Genomic DNA, 20,374 nt, shown 5'->3' with positions numbered 1-20,374 from the left:
CCATTGTAGATATAAATGTTTAAAAACCTAAAAGAGCTGTTTAATGCTAATTTGAGCTTTGGCCTATCAGGTTGCTATCTGCATAGTGAAAAATGTTTCCACCTAGAAGTTACTTTTCAGCCTATTGTTTGCAGAGCCAACAATGTGTGTGCTCAACAATCAGCAACATGAATGGTTTTCATTTACCTGGACGGGGGGGCCATATGGGAATTCTACTTTCTCGCTGCTCTGGGTTGCCACAGTAGGATTACTGGAGCTGATGAGTACTGGTGAGCTGATTTCCAGTGTTTGCCGCTCTGTGGGTGAGTGGACCATCCTGTTGAGTGAATTCAAGGCACTCGTGATAGAGAATGGTCTCAGGCTCTTCCTTCTAGATTCTGACACCTTGCGGAAGGTTGGTGACTCTGTGCCTTTCGCTCTGGGAGAGGCTGTCCTTAAAGGTGATGAATATTTAAATGAGGGGGATCGGTGGCTTTTCTTTGTCTGTAGGAGTTGTCTTGCAGTCATGTTTGGCTGGGACAGAAAGAAGAGAAGTTTTATGGCACCATCTCAGAAGTTAAGCTTTGCATAGACCCCAAACCCAGTGAGCATAGACCCACATTTTATATCTCATCCTAACAAGGAGCCTAGCTGAGTTTGGGCTTCAGATGGCATTATGGTTAATCTTTGCAATTGAGTGGCTCAGCTTTGTTATATTTTCAGTGACAAATCCCAGAGGCATAATTACTAACACAAAGCTGACCACCAAATTAAAATGGATTGGAAGAAGTCTGTCACTGAGACACCATCTGATTAAGCTTGTATGTCTGGTTCTCTCTCCAGTTGAAGTCTCACAGAAAGGTTTGGCTTCCTTTCCTGTCAAAACTGGAGACTCACAGAGATGAAGAAGCATGCATCTCAGCTAGTTTCTTCCACTCAGCTCCAGTATACAGTATGATAAATGGAACGCCAAATTACAATGGACAAATCGGCACATCTTTCTTAATTGCTTTGTGTTGGCAAGATTGGGTGCATTTCACAGCAGGGGGTCAAGTCTCTCCAACTGACATGAAGGCGTTCATATGGAGAAGTCCATACTGATGTTAGCTTTATAAGCTGTGTTGCCTCCATTCAGTTAGATCAATTTAGAGTAGGGGTGGGCAAACTATGGCCCGTGGGCTGGATCCGGCCCCTCAGGGCTTTGGCAGGGAGCTTGCCCTGGTCCTGGTGCGCGCTGTTGCCACCCTGGAGCCACTCCAGGTAAGTGGTGCTGGGTCAGAGCCTGCACCCCGAACCCCTCCTGTCCCCTGTCCCCCAACTCCCTGCCCTGAGCACCCTGCCTGCACCCCAACCCCCTGCCACACCCCTCCTGCAACCCAACCCCCTGTCCTGAGCCCCCTGCTGCACCCAGAACCCCTCCTGCACCCCAACTCCCTGCCCCGAGCCCCCTCCCGCACTCCTCCCTGCACCCCTGCCCTGAGCCTCCTCCTGCATTCTGCACCCCCTCCTGCACCCTAATCCCCTTCCCTGAGCCCCCTCATACACCCTGCACCCCTCCTCTGCCCCGACTCCTTGCCCTGAGCCCCTTCCTGCACACTGCACCCACTCTCACACCTCAACTCCTTGCCCCAGCCCTGCATGCAATTTCTCCACCCAGATGTGGCTCTCGGGCCAAAAAGTTTGCCCACCCCTGGTTTAGACCAAAACATTCACAGCTTGATCCTGCTCCCACTGAAAGATGTGGGATTTTTACCATTGATTTTAAGGGGAGCAGAGTCAGACCCTCAGTTTGCATAGAGACTAAGGGCATGTCCACACGTACGGTGCTGCAGCGGGGCCGTTGCCCCAGCGAAGACGCTGTGTGCCGACGGGAAAGAGCCCTCTCACTGGCCTAATAAAACCACCTCAAGGAGCAGCAGAAGCGATGTTGGTGGGAAAAGCTCTCCCACCAGCATCGCCCTGTCCACACCGGCACTTATGTTGGTGTGATTTATGTCACTCAGGGGGTGGTTCATTCACACCCCTGAGCAACGTAAGTTCTGCCACCATAAACTGTAGTAATAGCCTGAATTTCAACAGGATGTCTTTGAACCTGCTGAGTAACTCAATATTAATAGCAAAGGGCATTTGGTGGCAATGTTTCTTCCCACAATGGCTCCCAAAGAAATTAACCCTGATTTACGGCTGACATTAAAGACTTGCAAATCTTTGAGATTCTCTCCCACTCACTCGAAACATTATGCCTAATGCCTAGGATGAAAAATAATCCACCTAGCGTGGAACAGGTCATTGCCCTTACCAGTATCATCATGTAAAAGCAAAGGTTGTTTTTGTATTGTCTCCTCCTCAATCCCAGGTTTAAAAACAGGTAGTGTGTGTGTGTGATATATTAGACTCCTCTCCAAGTACTTACAGAAATAAGTGTTATATATAATATTGTAATTTCTGTAAGTGATTAGAGATGAGTCTAAAACCAAAACCATTTATCTGAATTCCCATAACACTAGGTATTTGGTTAAAGTGGAACATGGATCTGATCATTGTCTGTAAAGCCAAAGCCAAAAGAAGTCCTGTATCTCTCAAACTAGCCCCAGGTTTTCCCTTCCCATAATTAATTTCTAATTCCCCAGTGGCCATAATTAATTTATTCCAGCTAATGCCAGATTAAGTAAAAAATTACTTGAGTCAAAATTATTTCATGAAAAGAAGAGACATTTTACAAGATCTGTTCGAACTTCAAGTAATATTTTTACTAGTGTCTGTCTATAAAGTAATTGTGGAATAAGTAACAAATGTTTTCTGTACTTAGTTTAATAATATCTCCATTTGTGTCTAGATATTTGGTGTGCCATTTACAGTTTATAGCCCAAGCTAAACTTTAGGGAGATCATTAATGACCAATTCAGTATTAAACAAGAAATGTTGCGGCTGGGGAAGGACTAGATGGCCAAGGAGATTGATAATGCAATAAATCTCTCTCTCTAAATCTCTGCTTTGAATTTGGGGCAGGCTGGTAGTGACTTAAGGCTGTTACTATCTGATAGATGTTTTGTGCTTTATGGAAAATCAGTTGGTTGATCTCATTACAGTTCCTAGTGGAAATGTATTAATAGAGCTGATCAAAAAAGACAAGTCTAGTCTGTCAAAAAAATTAGCAAGGAATGAACATTTTCCATGACATTTTTTGGATTTTTTTTTTTGCCAAAAATATGTTTGAAATAAAATTTTGAAAAACATTTGAAAAATATCATTTTGATGGGGAAAAACAACCCTCTTTCATTTTTCCACACTGGAAATGATGACGAGAGGGGCAGTGAATGTGAAAGAAAATGCCCCTCCCCCCAATAAACAACACAAAACAAAATGGAACTTGGATGAATAATTTTGAGAATTTTCACTTTTAAAATTTTTTGATCAAAAAATGAATTTTTTTTCCCATGAAAGTGTTCAGTTTGGTTGAAAGAGTTCTCCCTCCCCCCACTAAAACAGAATTTCAATGTACATTTTGCACTATTTCTAATTATTAACATCACAAAACCCATCTTGTGACCCTCACCCTTATTCATAGTGTCAGCAAAATGCCAAGGACTGAATAGGCCATGAAGACTGAATTACCCCTTCACTGGTAATTGCGGTCCCCCCAGTTAGGACGTGAGATACGTTGACAGGGCAGTGTTTGAGAGTATCTCCTTAGTTTCCAAGCACCATTCTTCACTTAAAGGAGATGTAACAGAAACCAGAGAATACCCTCCAGGATCATGGATCACATGAGGAGCATCATTCAGTATGGTGGGAGTGAATACAGATGTTGACTGCTTCCCTGTGGTAATGGATTGAATAAGTGTTTTTGAATGTGCTGCACTTACCTCCACAAACAAGATGGGGAAGATCCCTATTTTATCACCTAACTTTCCCTCTGCCCAGTTCTCATCAACTCTGCTAATCACTGTGATGATATCGCCCTGAAATGCAGAAGTATATTGTTACCAACCTTCCTGTCTGGGATAGACAGATAGTACATGTAAAGATGGGTTTGACCCGTAATTGCTGCAAAACAAAATCATTAAGCAGCCTCTGAGGTATGTCCATTGTAGAGAACACATGTCTTCAGCAAAGCTCTTTGGCACGTGCTTAGTCTTAAGTACATGTTTAAGTCCATCTGTATTCAGCTCTATGCTCAGCGTGCGTTTAACTTAAAACAACGGAATTTAACAAAAAATAATGGAAAATGTGTGAAAAGCAAGTGAGTTTATGACTTTTTAAAATACTTCCTTCATGTGGAAATTCTTCTTTAATTATCATGCACGAATAAAATAATGAAAATGGCATTTCAGATATGTACCAAATATAAACCATTATAAGTTTCCAGGCAATTGGAACTGTACTGCCAAGAAACTCCTATATAAACGAATATTTCAAGAGTTGAAATACCCTAATATTATTGGACCTGCAGTACTTCAAATACTCTGCAGCAAAACTAGTTTTCTATCGACTTGTGGCTAAAAATCCTTTGGAAAGATCCATTTTCTGTGCAACCCAGCAGAAATGAAATGTTACTCATTTTTAATATATTTGTATTTGATCAACTGAAAATACCTGTAGGGAGAAAAGGTCCAAAAATGCAGGGTTTTTTTCCCTTTGAATTAATTTGAAGTTTTTGAGAATCAATCACATTTTACTCTAATTCCAATTGAGAGCAGAATGGTCTTGGCCTAATTCCCCTCTGGCTTGCATCACTTGCATCTATGCAAAGTGGGTAGATGAGGATTCCATTACAGTTTGGTAGAACTTTGCTTTCCTTTTGCACAGGTGTAAATGACTCCACAAGACGAAGGAGAGGGGAGAATCAGGCTCCCTTTCCAGATTTTTTTTTAATAATAATACATTGCACTTTCATAGCACTTGTCATCTGGACTGTGACTCTCAGATCACTGCATAAACATCCAGGGCCAGATTGTGATTCACTCTGTATGGGTACACAGAACCTCTCCTTTCTTGCATCACCCATATGAGTCTTGTCACAATGGTAGTGCCTGGGTTCTGCTGACTACTAGCACCCACTGGGGTGCAAATAACCTCAAGAGGGGAAAAGAGCAGCAGAGAGGAGGTTATGTGGGGTATGCTGAGCTTTGAATCCTCCTGCTGTGGTTGGGTGCACAGAGGGAGCTTCAGCGACCTCGTGCAGCCTGATGGGTGATATTAAAGGAAATCACTGCAGCAGCTGGGGTCCTTAAGTGAGAACATACAATGAGAACTGTCTGACTAACATTGCAAGACACGGGGATGTGAGTGAGTGAGTGTGTTGTCCCCTCCTCGAAGAAGCATCTGCCTGTTTTATATGTACGATAACGCTCTGTGTGCTAACTGAACTGTAGGCGTGGAAATGAGGGCTGTCTTCAAAAGCAAATAAATAGAATGAGTAAGCAGTGAAACAAAGACAAATAAAGCAAAAAAGAAAACAAAACCAGACGGCATGAAAGAGAGGAAAGCATCTGCAGTTAAAAAATATTGTTGGCTCCCCATGTCCCCTGTGTTATTGTTAGCAATATTAGAAACCACACTTTAAAGTGACAATGCAAAGTGAGCAGCAGCAGATGCTTCAGTGAAACTTACTTTCTCCTCTGGTTCCGCCCCATCCCAGTTTGAGATAACAAACCTGGTTTTGGATATTTGAACTTTCTTTCCCCCAGCCTTCCCCTCACCCAGCCCTATCTATCAAGCCTCTTAACTTTCTCCTTAATCCCCTCTAGAGAACTGCTTGTTTTTGCTGATTAGCAACAGCACTAGGGGCTGAGTTGCCGAATGAAAAGAAAAACAGGTGACTTTTCTGTTAGGACATCAGAGCCCCTAGGTGTTGGTTTCTCAGCTAGATTCAATATGCTTCACTTAATTTTGAAATACTAGGAAGTGTTGACATTGCTGTGAAGCACACTTACCTTGAAAAGTATCTACTATAAAAAGAATAAATGCAAGTCCTATAATTTCAGTAGAATACCAGGACAGATGGCAAATGTCTGTAGAAGCATGCAGGTGTTGCTTCACTAATGTATGTTCCTAAAGGAATGGCTGAATATGTTGAAGGTGCATAGATGATCTCTGTCCCCTGACTATTAAGCCATTTTTATTATATAACTAAGCATCTTTCAAGGCAAACCCTCCCATAGTTTAGGGAATAATGCAGCTAATCAGTTATTAGCTAATTGACTAAAGGAGCATTGTGGAGAAGTTAAAGCAAGGGACTGAACATCAGGCTTCCAGATTCTGTTTTCACCTCTGTCAAATTTCCACTCATTTTCTAAATATCAGTGTGTGTCCTTGGCGACGTCACTTAGGTGGGACTTTCAACCATTGACTTCAATGCTAGGTTAGAGTTGGGTTAACACTGAGGACTTCTGAAAACCTCACCCTCAACCTCTCCATCTTGGTTTATCTATGTGCAAAATGGGGATGATATTTATCCCATTGAGATTTTGGGAAGTTTAATTCTTGTTTGTATAGTGCTTTGAGATCTTTAGATGAAAGGTGCTGTAGACCTGCAAGGTTCTATGGTGCTGACAACAGGACCTAGGGTTGAGAAACTACCCAGCTGTTCAAATACCAGCCCCTGACTGGCAGACAGGCAACCTTACCTTATGAAATGTCAGGCAGTCCTTATTTTCTTTTTTATCTCTCTCTCTCAGATCAAAGTTGTAAAGTGCTTTGCACAGGGGTGGTGGTAGTGGAAGTTGTTTGATAACCTGCACTGTGCTGCTTGGGAAAACCCCACTGACCCCATTGATCTCTCCCAAGTACCATTTTTCATCCAGCTGTCGGTGCAATATGATGATATCCCCTTTATTGAACCTCAGTTCACCAGGGTTTTGTCCTCTGTAGCTGTACAGGGCTCTGGCCCGGGGAACCTGCAGGATAAGAAACAAACATTAGCTTTTACTCATGACCTACTGACACAAAGTTCTGGTCATCATTGTTTAAGCTAACATGACTCCTCGCATTTGCATCCTAAACTGATGTCTAGTGAGGACAAGCCCAAAAGGAGAACTCCTGACACCAGTGCAGCTAACACATCAAGTTCAATATTTAGGAATTTGATGAAATGAGCAATTGCTTTCTCTGTCCTTGTGGGGCTTAACTGTCTCCTGTGAGTTTGTGATCCTCTCATAATGTTTTCATATTAATAAACCCACATCATTTAGCTTTTTATTAGTTAGTTTTTTATTCAGTATCCTATGCACTATGATGTAACTGCTGGCTTTAGATTATATTTTGTCTTCTCAGCATTTTAGGAGGGGGCACTTTATTAATAATAATAATAATTATTGCTTCTTAACTGTTCAATCTGGGTTGGAGGGAGAAATTTACTGAAATCAGAGGAGATGAGGGAACCTTCCCACATTGTCCCCTGCAACAGTCTCCTAAGTAAAACTAGAGTTCACTTAAAATATCCACTTTACTGGCCTGAATCATATTTTATCCACTCAAAAAATTCAATTTAATACACAGTGCAATGGATTGTTTGGATGGTTGAATTAAATTCAGAGCCATCACTGGCCTCACTGCCCTGAGCCTGAGAGCTACAGTTTGAAAGCAACCTTGCAGATTTTTTCCTGGAAGAAGACGAGTACAGATAAGCCAAAGGCTGCTTCTTGCTGTGTAGCAGTTCCAGGCGTGCAGCTCTTGGTGCAACTAGCTTCTGCATCAGCTCAGAAAATGAGGTGGGGGGCTTGTGTTCCAGGCTGGTGGAAATACCTTGGGTGAGCAGCTTTATTAGATAGCGTACTGTCCTACTACACTCCACATAACACTGGTGGAATTTGGGTTTCACTTATATTTGCTGTAGTTTGTACCATATGCTTCTAGCTGAAGTGCAAAATGAACTAAAAAGTTGGAAGTGCAGTAAGGGTTAAGGCTTGTATTCTACCCACAAATAACCCCGTGTGAGGGCCAGTTGACTTAAGTAGTGTGTAGGCTCTCTGAATAGGGGTGAATTTCATTCCAGGTGCCTGAGTGTTGTAAAAAGTTGTATAAAATAAAGAGCACTGCCAAAAGACCTCTACAATCTCTAAGCACAGAGGGAAGAGTGACATTAGAAGCAGCAGCCTTATTGAATGTCCTTGTTTTGGCTTGCTAAACATTATTTATTTAACAGTGCTATTGTAATACAGCATCTTGCTGCTATTGAATACAGCAATTGCCATGCTGTATCAGACTAGTAGTCCGTCCAGTCTTGTATCCAATTCGCAATGGTGGCCGAAACCAAATGCTTTAGAGGTACAGGATTTAGTTGGTGTTGGTCCTGATTTAATTGCTGTTGCTCCTGCTTTGAGGAGGGGATTGGACTAGGTGACCTCCTGAGGTCTCTTCCAACTGTAATATTCTATGAAAACCCTAATGCTACACAATTTCGCAATAGCATGCCTATGGGAGAAGTTTCTTTCTAACCTGAGCCAGTTAGTTGTTGGTATTATGCTGTGAAGAAGGAGGGTGGATATAGCCGATAAAGTTTACCCCAGCTAGTGTAACTGCAGATGTTGTTCTTCTTACTCTTATAAAGTATTAATCCTTTTGTGAATCCTACAGTATTGTTTGCCTCAATAATATCTTGCAGCAGTGGGTTCCACAGGTTATGCATCTTATAAAATATGTTTCCTTTAATACATTTTTATTTGCAATTATGCAATTCCTAGTGGAATATGCTCAGGTACCTTCACTGCAATTGTTATATCTCTTGAAATAATGGCAGCTCCATTCTCTGTGGAAGTATATAGATCATTCACTGAGAACTCTGAACTTGAGAGAGGGTTCCAGGGGTATCCTGTTTCCCCCAGGGCAAAGATTGAAAAAGTATAAGTCATAAATATCCCAAAGATCCATTGCGGATTATAGATACAACATACCATGGTGGCCCAGAGCGCTGCAGCCAAGGTCTAAAGACCAGAAAAAAAAATTGGAGTTGGGTGGGAAACAATTCTCTCTTCCATGCAAAAATTTTGGAGATTTTGAAAGTTGTTCCCACTCTGCATCAGGGTCTCACCCTGAGATCTTTTGAAGTTTCTCATGGGAGCTGTGGAGGGGAACTCTCAGAATAGCCAATAGCCCAATACTTACAGCTTTCACCAGGGATAGGTGAGAGCCTGGTTCAAGTCCCTTCTCTGCCTGGTTCAGCGGAGGGACTGGAACTTCAGTTTCCCATATTTCAGAAGAGTGCCCTGGCTGTTGGCTATTCTGAAGTGGGTCTCTCTCCTGATAGAGCTCTTCCACTTTGTATAAATAGTTAAACAGTCACTGGGCCAGAGAGAGAAAGAGACTATATAGCCTAGTGTTTAGGGCACTCACTTGGCATGCGGGAGATGCAGGGACTTGAAAAAAGATTCCCCCCTCCACTTGCAAAAGACCCCATTCTATCATCCTTTCCACAGTCATTCGTGCTGAAAGAAATCTGAACTGCTTAGTCTCTGATCAGTTAGGAATGTTGGAACTGACACATTGGATAAGACTAGTCATCCATTGAGTTTGGTGTCCTGTCTCCATTAGCGGTCAGTACCAAGGTGCTTCAGAAGAAGGTGCAAAGAACACCATCAGCTCCCAGGGGAAGTTCCACCCTGGGATACATATTACAAAGGCTGGGTTGTTTCCAGACATGCAGATGCGCCAGTATTGGGAGGATCTGTGCAAGAAGGTGTGGCATTACGCCCCATATTCTTCATGGAGATATGGTTATGATATGATTATGGCATAACTAAGATATATTTTATGCAAGATGGGTGATGTGAGATATCATTGGAAAGGTTATGATTTACTGAATATGGTTATCCTATTTGTATGCATGTATCATTTTTGTTCCTGAAAAATTAGGAATATTGCCTATGCATCTATTACAAATGTGTTTTACACCTAGGGAATGCTCACCAAACAGAATGCAATCAGTCTGGATGGCCAGTTGGGAAGTGCCATTAGGGAAAACAACAGGTCTTTGAAGATACTAATCTCCCATCGGGAAGTCTTCCTGGGGACCATGCAAACAGCCTCTGAGTTATGGCAGCAGGGTCATGTGACAAAGTCACCTGGTACTGGACTTCATGAAAATACTAGTATTTTTCCACTAACTAAGGGTGGGAACCACCCTGGGAGACAAAGGATTCTCGCCATATGCAAAAACTATTTAAGGCAGGGGAGTGACATTATTGTGATTTGTTCTTCACTAACTCCCTGCCCAAGAAAGAAGGCTGCTGGAAACACCTGAGAAACAAAGAGACTGAGCTGGGGGTGGGTGGGGAGGACTGAGCCCCCAGGCTAGAAGGTGTCTGGCTTGTGAAAGGAATATCTGGAGTTTTAAGCTGCAAGCAAGTCTCTGGAATCTGCCTAAAACATCATTTAGCTTGAGAATTTGCTACTTGTAACCAATTTCTTTAGTATATTAATCTTAGATTGTGTTTTGTTTTATTTGCTGGGTAATCTGCTTTGATATGTTTGCTATCCCTTGTAATCACTTAAAATCTATCTTTTGTAGTTAATAAACTTGTTTTGTTTTGTCTAAAACCCAGCGTGTGGAATTCATAACTGGGGGGCAAAAAGCTGTTGCATACCTCTCTCCACATTGAGAGAGGGGCCGAGTTTCATGAGTTTACACTGTACAATTCTCTGTGCAGCGCAAGATGGTGCAAATTTGGGTCTACTCTCTAGAGCGGGGGCATGTACTTGAGTACTGGGAAATTCCTTAGCTGAGCCTTCCCATGCAGAGCTGATCTCAGCATCTGTGTGTAAAGCTGCAGCCGGGATGTGTCCCTACCTGTATGTGTGCTGGTAAAGTGCAGTCTGAAGCTTGAGGGGGAGGGCTTGGCTGGCTTGCATCAGCAATACAGTGTAAAGAGAGCCCAGGCTGGTGGGTCAGGCAGTTCCAAGTGGCACTCCGAAGAAGGGGGGGGGAACCCGTCTCAGAAGGCTCCACCACTTGGTCTCTTCTGCCCCTCCCCTCACAGTGGCTGGGAACAGCTGCCATCCTTATGCTCCCCAGACACAGGAAATGTCATCTTCTAGGGCTTCCCTGGGGAACCTCGAAGTGGGCATGGAAGAGGCATGGATAAGGTCCATTCCTCCTCCTTTGTGTTGATAGCAGAATTAAGAGCAAAAGAAAGGTGCATTGCTGTTCCCTCCCCTTAAGGGAGGTTGTCACAAGCACCTCCCTTGGTACATGGTCTGGGGTTCCCCTGTTCTATTGCGGCTCCACAACCTCTAGTCCCCACAATTACACAGTGCCTGCCGCAATAAAGCCCCAGATGTTTAGGATCCCTTTAAAACCAGCTGAGTTCTGTAGTCACCTCCCATGTGCTGTAGAACAAATATTCTGAGGACCACATTCTGGACCGCCGTCCCATCTCCTTGGCTCCAGTGTCCAGACCAGAGTTAAATGAAACTGCTAATGCTAAAGATAGCACCAGCAAATGCCTCTTCATCTCTTTTATCTTGTCTCTGCAGTCCTAGATTAACTCTCTCCATTCTTTGGGTTTTGCAACTTTATGTAGGGGGGCTAACTGCACATTATGTGTAAAGCAGCTGGCAAATGTGCTTAATTCATTATAGGTACTTTTTGGAGCGTGACCTTTTATTAAAGTGGCATTCACTACTGTTAAACGTGTTGACGTGAACTGTTCAAAAGCGATCTGCTGCCATCGGCTGAGAGGCCAAGGACTGTATGGTCCATAGGGAGTGAATAATTTGTATCACTATCTAGAAGTGGACTTTCTAGGTGAGGGAGCAAGGCATGTTAAGGGGGCAGTGGGGAGCTTCCGCTGCTATTGCTCAGGCTGTGCCCATTCAATGGATAAATTGTGGATTTCAGTCCCTAGGGCAGTCAAGGGCTGGGTGACAGAGTGTCCTGGTGGCTAGGGCACTGGACCAGGACTTAGGAGACTGGGATTTAATTCCTGGCTCTGCCACTGGTTTGCTGGATGACCTTTGGCAAGTCACTTCCCTCCTCATTCCTCAGTTTCCCCATCTGTAAATTGAGCATAATGATCCTGACTTCGCTTTGAGATCTATGTATGAAAAGTGCCATGTAAGAGTCAAGTATTATTATTAAGTCACCTTACCTTCATGAGCCCTAAATTAAAACAAAAGTAAACTAAACTCTACTAGTATGAATGGAAAAAATTGAAGTCCCTGGTTCCTGCTCCAAGATCCTGTCTTGCTTCTCACATAATAACCAATATACATTAAATCATCATAATCATAATCTTATTGGAGAGGCAGCACAGGCTAGTGGGCCAATCACAGGCCTGGAAGTCAGGAATTTTGGAGTCCTATTACTGGCTGTTGCTGGGGACAGGCTGTGTGGCCTGAAGTGCCTCACTTAACATCTCTGTTGTTTAGTTCCCCATCTGTAACGTAGGAATCACCACTCGCTGGGGTGGGGGTGGGGACTTAAGGCTGATTACTGCTTCCTGTGGAAAGTGCTTAGGGGTGGTGTTCTCCACTGAAAGTGGCTATCGCCCCCAAATCAGGGCAAAACTGTTATTTTAAACAATGTTTTTATCTGACACTTGTGTTCCCTTTTAGATTCTGCTGAGCTGCTCCCTCAGTGATTCACAAAATTGCTCTCCCACTATCCTTCACCAGCACAGTCTGTCAAAACTGAAGCTCCGCGTGGCTGTAAAAAAACGCTCTCCCTCTTGAGAGCGTAGCTCAACAGCTAATGTTTCCAAAGGGCCAGCTTGGTTCTTTCATTTCCGAAAGCTTCCGTGGCTCCAAAGCAAATATTCTGAGCTCACCTCCTATCTTGAGGCCCAAGAGCTCCCGTGGAGGGAATGGGGTCTGTGGTCCTAAATCAGCAAAGTACATAAGCATAGCCTTAAGTCCCATGGATTTCAATGTGACTAAAACCCATGCTGTAGAGCTTGACTGAATCAGGACCAACGTGTGAGGAGAATTTGGCCCTTGATATGTGCGATGGTTTGGGGAACCTGTATGAAATTCTGGTTGATTATTAAGTTGTTACTATGAAAATGGCTGTATCATTGAATTCCCCTGTGTAAATGTGCTAGTGTGGGGCTGGGTCTCTGGCCCTGCCAGACCGTGGCAATAGCCAATGGTTAAGGACTATCAACACCTCAGTAGGCCTTACCTGGGGAGAACAGAAGAGTTACTGCTCTCTAGGGCAACACAGTTCTCTCCAAATTCCCTCAACAGGGAGGGAAGGAATTGGAGAGGTTGGAAAGGGGAAGATGCTGGGGCACACACAGGAAGTTTGAGCTGGAGAGGGATACGAGACAGACCAAGGTCAGAGAAGAAGAGCCAAATACAACCATACACGGCAACAGAGGGATGGTGGACAGCCCCAAAGGATTCTGACCCCCGTGCAAAGAATGCTCCAGAGAGGTGAGGAAATTGGGGCTGGGAAGTGTGTGTAGCCTTTATTGTCCTTGTATAGACTTGTGCTGTTAAAGAAATAGCAATAATGTTGTAAAACCCTGTGCAAAGTGTCTGTATGTGCTATACCTTATCACTTGTTCCTTGAAGAGGTAAGCCAGATGGCTCTCACTTTCGCATGGAGTTCTGGGGAAGGATGTGTTAAAGCTACTGGGAGAGTCTGAGGGCTCCAGGGACCTAGCAGTGGGCTGTGTGGTTACAACTCTCAGAAGGGGGTGCCAAAGGTCCCCAAGACAGGGCCAGAGCCAGGGCTTTGTTCAGATTCTGGAGGCTTAAAACACAAGGGAGCCAGCGGCTGAGTCCCCTCACAGCAGTCTGGTGAGTGGCCAAGAGGAGGGGGTCGACTGGACTTGTGATAGTAGATGGAAAAGACCTTTTTAGTCAACTAGCTCCTATCACTGCAGGATTGTTCCCTACTCTCTACATTTGTTAGTGCTTTCTCTGGTCTGGTTTTAAATGTACCTGGGTGTTGGGAGGCAGCACTGAGCCAACATATAACAGGCAACACACCCACACCCACGTTGTTGCAATTTCATGTTTGTTCTTGTGTTTGACGTTCAGACTGAAAGTGTTTGGTTGCTTTCTGTGTGTAGAGAAATACAAGTTTCCACAACTGCAAATCTAGCTAAGATATGTCAAAGCTTAGGATTTGGCTAGCAGTTCATGTACAGAAATCAGTCAATCCCAGCAGTATTCTGGGAGGGAGGTATGATTCCAGAGAAAGATTAGACTCCAAGTTAATTAGAGCTTGGGAAAGATCAGAAAGTGACCTAGAACTTGGGAAGAGAATGTTCTTCAAGAATAGTTAGGTAATCATTGCTGCTTACTACAGAGAAAGGAGCCGGGAAAAGAAAAACTTCCTGTAATACCTTCAAAGCTCTTTACACCTTCAAAGTATTTTGAAACATGAAGCAATTAATATTAATGTTTAATGCTAATTAAGTAATTCATTTTGTACTGTAATATCTGCTAATGGTAAAAATGCATGCACCTGTCTTAGTTGTACTTGAAGTGCATCTGTGCAATAGGAAAGGCAACAAAAGAACCCTGTGTAGCCTTAATTTCTTTGACAAAGTCCAAACTCCGCAAGCTCTGTTTTTTCAGTCACTAGAGTTTGTTGTTGAAACAACCAGAAACAAGTGGCTTTAATATTCATCTTCTGAGCACAGTCAGTCTCTCTCTCTCTCTCTCTCTCTCTCTCAGGATATAAGGGCCAAACAATCTTATACTTGCAACTTAAATGACTTATGTTAGCCCAAGAGATACAAGGCTTCGTTTGTCAGAGGTGCTGAGTACCCACAGGTGTCACTGGCTCCAGTGGCAGGTGCTCGTGCTGAGCCCCTATACAATTATGACCTGTAGTTTAAAAGGTTCTGGAGGCCTCAGTGCCCTTTACTTTGTGTCTCCCTTTGTCCCCCTGGCCAGGAGCTCTCTATGACTTGGCTAATCCATATTCAGTTATGTCCTTGCAAACCTATGACAATTCACAAGATTGCATTAAAAACTCATTTTGGCACCATCCAATGCACAATCTAGCCTTGGTTCTGCCTGGAATTCCAGAACCCCTTCTGCCCAACTCAGCCTAAACCTGGATCCAAGCACTGCTGTTTTAGTCCATCTGAATGAAGAACTGAGCAGTAAGTTGCCCTGTTAATCTAAATTGATCAATGCAAACATGATGTGAAAAGCCTGGCTGTCTTGCAACAGTTTCACTGTATTACAGCAGACGAGTCCAATACAATCAACTGTGGTGTTGAGAATGAGATGGCTGCAGCCACAGGTGTCCCCAGTAATTCTTGCCTTTGCTAGAGCTGGCCTGAAATAGAGAGAAACCAGAAATATCTATGCTACCCGTGGATGGGTCCCACGCACATGCAGCCTTGCCACCATCTTTCACTAGTCGGTCTCAGTAGGAAATGCATGTGGCATCTATTAAAGAGGGCTCAGTGGGGGGCCCAGGTCATTAGTGGGATTTTAAACCCCAGAAATTTGATCAAGGCTGCTACCACTTGAGCTAAAACAGTGGTCCCCAAACTGTGGGGCACGCAGGGGAGGCATACAGCGGGGCTGGAGGGAGCACCACCCAGCTCAGCTCCGGCCCCGTCTGCAGCTCTAGTCTGTCCCCTGCTCTGCCCCCAGCCCAGTTTCAGCCCTGGCCACAGCTCCACTCTGCCCCCTGCTCCACCCCTAGTCCAGCTCTGTGCTCATTCCCTCTCTGCCCGCAGGCTACCTTCACCTCTAGCCCTCGCTCTTCCCCCCATCCTCAGTTCAGTCCCCAGCTCTGCCTTCAGCCCAAACTCTTCTGCTGCGCCGACTGTGCAGTAGTGGAGATGGGGGGCATGGACAGATTCCATTACTGGTAAGGTGTGGGGGCACGACAGGAAAAGTCTGGACACCACTGAGCTAAAAGGCTTACTCCATTAGCTGGTAGCAATAGTCTTATGTTTTACATTGACCAGGCATTAGCTGTTCCCAAACTTTTTACCTGCATGACCCCATTTAGGACTTACTGATTTCTGTGACAGCAGACAGCAACAAAGCAACATGGGCCTACAAAATGATCTTGCATGTATGATGCCCTCAAGGTCAGACTGTAGAGCAAAATGGCAACCTCTCTGCAACGTGACTTTGCACGTATGCTGCGTGCAAGGTCACGCTGGAGGATGCCATTTTGTAGAGCAGTTCAGAGGAGTTCATGACCCCGTCCATTGATGACTGGGGTCACAATCCATAATTGTGGAAGCACTTACAGAAAGACAAGACACACGTTTCCCCCTCATATGTTACACACATGGCCAGCGTGCTGGGAACCTCTGGGAGTTATTGTGACTGCCTGAGACACAATGCCTCCCATTGTACCTGCTTGGCACCCCCACCCACAAAGTAAGCCATTGTTAAATGGACCTAACTAAGCCTTTAGGTTCATAAGCTCTTCAGAGTTGGTACTTTGTCTTATTGTCCATGGATTACCTAGCACATCACTGGTGCTATCGGGAAGAAAACGCTCACAACAAAACCTCTGAAGAATGGTTCTAGAGATAACCAGAGACTTCATGTTGAAATGTCAAGCTCAATCTCTCCAGCCTGGAGTAATTTTTAAAAAGCAAACATGGAAATGCTGCTGTTATGTTCTTCTCTGAAATGAAGTTTTGTGCATGTGTGGCAATGACATGCAGTGCTTGGTTTCACGTGCATAATTTAAGCATAGCACTTGCTCTGATTTCGATCTATTTTAAGAACTAAATACACCTAAGCAGGAGGGACATTTGTTAACTGAAGATTTAACTTTCAAGGTATATCAAATTGTCCAGAGCCAAAAGTGACTGTCAGTCTCCCTTAGATAGTACATGGCTGCAAAGGCCCTGGTAGATGTAGTTTGAAGAACCTATCAGTTCACTTTAAATTCAAATCTGGACTAAAAAGGGTCTGAAATATCTGAAAGAAACAGAGATATTTGTTTGTGCAGAGCCCACATGAGGCTAGCTTATTTTATACATGTACTTAACAAAGAGAGTAAATTTTAATCTGATTGCAGAAATAGTCAGATGAGGCCAGGATGTATCTGCCAATGCAGCTTTAAATGTCAACAGACTGAAAGAAAGGATCAAAACTGTCCTCTAGTTTATTCACCGAGGAATGTCATCAGACTTTTCACTGGCATCTCTGTTTCGTTACCTTCTTAGTGACATGTATTGAGACCAGCCTGTTCCCTTCACACTCTGGAAATCAGCTCTCTTGGTTGCTGTCAGCAGGTGAAATTCCCCCTCTCTTCTGAACAGCATTAGTGATGCTGTACTGAAGAAAGCTCTAGTAAGAGTGTACGACTGTGGTCCTCTTAGGAGGGGTTCTCAACTTTTTCCTTGCTGAGGCTCCCCTCAACATGCTATAAAAACACCAGAGCCCAGCGGGGGTTGGAGAAGAGGGATAATTTTACCTTTATTTGTGGGGGGGCAAGGGCTGGTGGGGCTCAAGCCAGCTCTGCACAGTGAGGTCCAGGGAGGGAGCGCCACCTCCACCCCCTGACTCACTCAGGAGGCCACCCAGTCTGCCTGGGCAGTGGGGGGATGCAACCAAAAATATAACTCAAAGCGGGGACTCAGTTCAAAAAGTCTGAAAACTGCTCAGGGTACAGAGAAGGGACAGCTAGGGGCTGTTTGCAGGCAGGGGAGTAGCTCAGGGTTCAGGCAGAGGGTAGCTAGGGACTGAGTGCAGGCAGGGGGGTAGTTAGGGGCTGTGTGTGAAAAGGGGAGTAGCTCAGGGTGCAGGCAGGGGGTAGCTAGGGGCTGTGTATGCGTGCGGGGGCTCCCAGTGCAGCTCCCAGCTTCAGCAGGGGTGGGGCTCCTGGCTTCAGCCCCCACGCTGCTCCTGGCTTTGGGGCTGAGGCTTGGGGCACCGGGTTTCAGCTGCAGGGCTCCACAGCCCACCTGAAAGGGCTTGCAGACCCCCAGGGGGCCGCAGACCCCCGGGTGAGAACCGCTGCTCTTAGCACCTCATGAACACAAGATGTGGATCAAACCCATTAACCATGTCTAGAAATACTCAATCTAGTGTAACAGGCTGACAATGTTTGAGTGAGACCCTTGGCTTTGTTAGTAGCTGTTGATCCTGCTAGAAAAGGGTTAAGCAGGGTCTGCTGATTTGCTGAGTCAGGCAACTCATCACCCCACCTAGATATGTGGGAGACAAGAGTGACTCTCTTAGGAGAGAAGATCTAGGGAGTGGGTTGAGCAATCTGGAGGGAGGCACTCCGGGAGAGGCTAAACCTGGGGAGGATCTTGATATTACCTCATTGTTATTTTCTTTGTGAACAAAGTCAACCCCCAGGAAGTGGAGGAGTTTGGAATTGTCATACCGTATGGTTTGTGACTGTAGATTGGATTGGCAATGGCACCCGCTCAGTTAGATATAGAGGCTTTCCAGTGGGGTGTGGGTGTAGCTCACTATTTGTTTTGCTCACAGTCAGTCTAGTTTCTAAAGTTAATGCATATGCATATAAAAACCTTCTGGGGCTATCCATGTGGAAAAGAACTGTTTGGCTGATCACTACCATGGCTCTTAATCCACCTGCAGGCATTGCCTCCTATACTAGCCACTCCTTTTACTTGTGATCAACATGCCCTCCCTAACTTTGTCAGTATCATCACACGGTCTCTCTAAGGCTTTGTCTTTGAGGGATACAGTAGATCCTGTCCATATACTTCAAATTTTCTCGAGCTCCCAGTGTAAAAGAATGTATGCTGGATTGTCCTCCCTGTAACCTGGGCTTCATTTCCTCAACACCTCATTGTCCTTCCTTACCCTCAAGTTCAGGCTCTTGTCAAATCTTGCTGCTTCTTTCTTTGCAATGTCTCTAAAATACAATAATCCCTCTCTGTCCAAATTGTTAAACGTTGGCATGTACATTGATTAGTTCCTTTACCTCTATCTCTCTGGCCTTCCCAGCTCCCCAATCTATCCAAAACACTACAAATGAAGTATCATCTTGTCCTGATGTTCTGACCATATCTCTCCCCATTGAATATCTTCTGTAGCTTTTTTTTCTCTCTCTCTTTCCAGATTAAGTTTAAGATGTTCATTTTCACCTTTTTCAGTGTCTACAGCTTTGCCTCCACCTACATTGTTGATCTCCTTTCCTCCTACACCCCCTCTCAAACTCAACCCTTTCCCCCATTCCTCAATCCTCAATGTTCCCCTTTTTCTCCTGATACTCAAAATTCAGTGCCTTTCCATCACACCATGTTTTTCACTATGACTGGAACAGACTCCCTCTTATTGTGTCACCTAGTGGCCTCCCTGGTTCAAATCCCTCTTCTTTTGCTTACCCTTCCATTAATCTCTTCTCTGGCTCTGTTGCTCCTTAACTGGTGTAGAGAATCTAATGCTGACTGTAAACATCTTCGGGCAGAGACTTTCTCTCTCTCTCATGGTTTTATGTAGCTGAGCACACCTATGGCCCTACTGGCCAGATTAAATGCCTATTGAAGTTAGCTGCAAAACTCTTATTAGCTTCTATGGTAATAATAATTAATGATGATGCTGAAGTGCTTTTTAGCTCAGTATCTACAGTACATTCATCCTGTCTCTCCACAGCGGGATTTTTCACCTATTCATGGGTTTATGGTTAACAGTACATCAGGAGACTCACTGATGAAGTGCATTTGCCTTCCATTCAATGAGATAGTGATGAATATCTGCATTTTACAGGACCCAGTACTCATCCTGAACACCACGGGAGCATCAGTAGTGGGAAGTAGCTTCCTTCACCTCCATCTGGCCAGGAAATGATGATAATCATAATGACCCCTAGGGCTAACATAGCGCTTTTCATGTGTAAATTTCACAGTGATCAATAGCTGCCACCTCCAGACTTTATAACTCACTGTACATAGGACTAAATGTGAAGGAGCTATGGAAACTGAAACCCATGCAGAACACAGCAGCTCCCCTCCTTGGCTGGAAAAAACACTGACAGCATGTACTAAAGTTCTGCATCTTCCACTGGTTCCACGTCAGGACATAGATCAATACCCTTATTTCAACCTTTAAGGATCTCTGTGGGCTGTGGTAAAACAACATCAGAGACTCTCAGTCCAGCTATGTGTCTCTGGGACAATGCAGCTGATAGTGTTCAGGGTGACTTTATAGAACCAGTGATAAGATGTTCTTTGCAGAGCGTGCTGTTGCTGTTACTGGTCAGCTCTGTGCTCTCTCTCTCTCTCTAGGTGTAGCCTTCTGACCCTGACTTGTGTGATCAGTTATAGTTTTCTAAACCTGACTTTTATAATCAAAATTATGTTAGATTTAATATTATAACCTTTTGGTTTGTTTGGCTCCCGTATGGTTATTACCTGGCAATAAGTATCATTTATGGTTAAACTGGTTTCTTCTCCCCACCCCACCGTGGGTTTTTTTTGGCTTCCCCATTCACTCTGCAGCAACGCTCCTTGTACCTAAGCTAAAGATCCCTGCAGCA

At 44.3% G+C, this 20,374-nt stretch overlaps 1 protein-coding gene across 1 annotated transcript in view; it reads right to left on the bottom strand.

Annotated features, from left to right (window-relative positions):
* SH3RF2 (SH3 domain containing ring finger 2) overlaps positions 1 to 20,374 on the bottom strand; it is a 72,716-nt gene that overhangs the window by 29,988 nt on the left and 22,354 nt on the right. The window contains exons 3-5 of the mRNA XM_084636777.1: positions 6,609 to 6,878; positions 3,846 to 3,941; positions 187 to 513 (exon numbers count right to left, since the gene is read on the bottom strand). Of these exons, the coding sequence (XP_084492903.1) occupies positions 187 to 513; positions 3,846 to 3,941; positions 6,609 to 6,878 (693 nt within the window). The remainder of the gene's footprint in view (positions 1 to 186; positions 514 to 3,845; positions 3,942 to 6,608; positions 6,879 to 20,374) is intronic.

Source organism: Lepidochelys olivacea (genome assembly GCF_965140295.1).
Source record: "Lepidochelys olivacea isolate rLepOli2 genome assembly, chromosome: 8".
NCBI classification, from domain to species: domain Eukaryota; kingdom Metazoa; phylum Chordata; order Testudines; family Cheloniidae; genus Lepidochelys; species Lepidochelys olivacea.
Note: the sequence above shows the minus strand (reverse complement) of the source record. Positions and strands in the feature narration are given on the sequence as shown.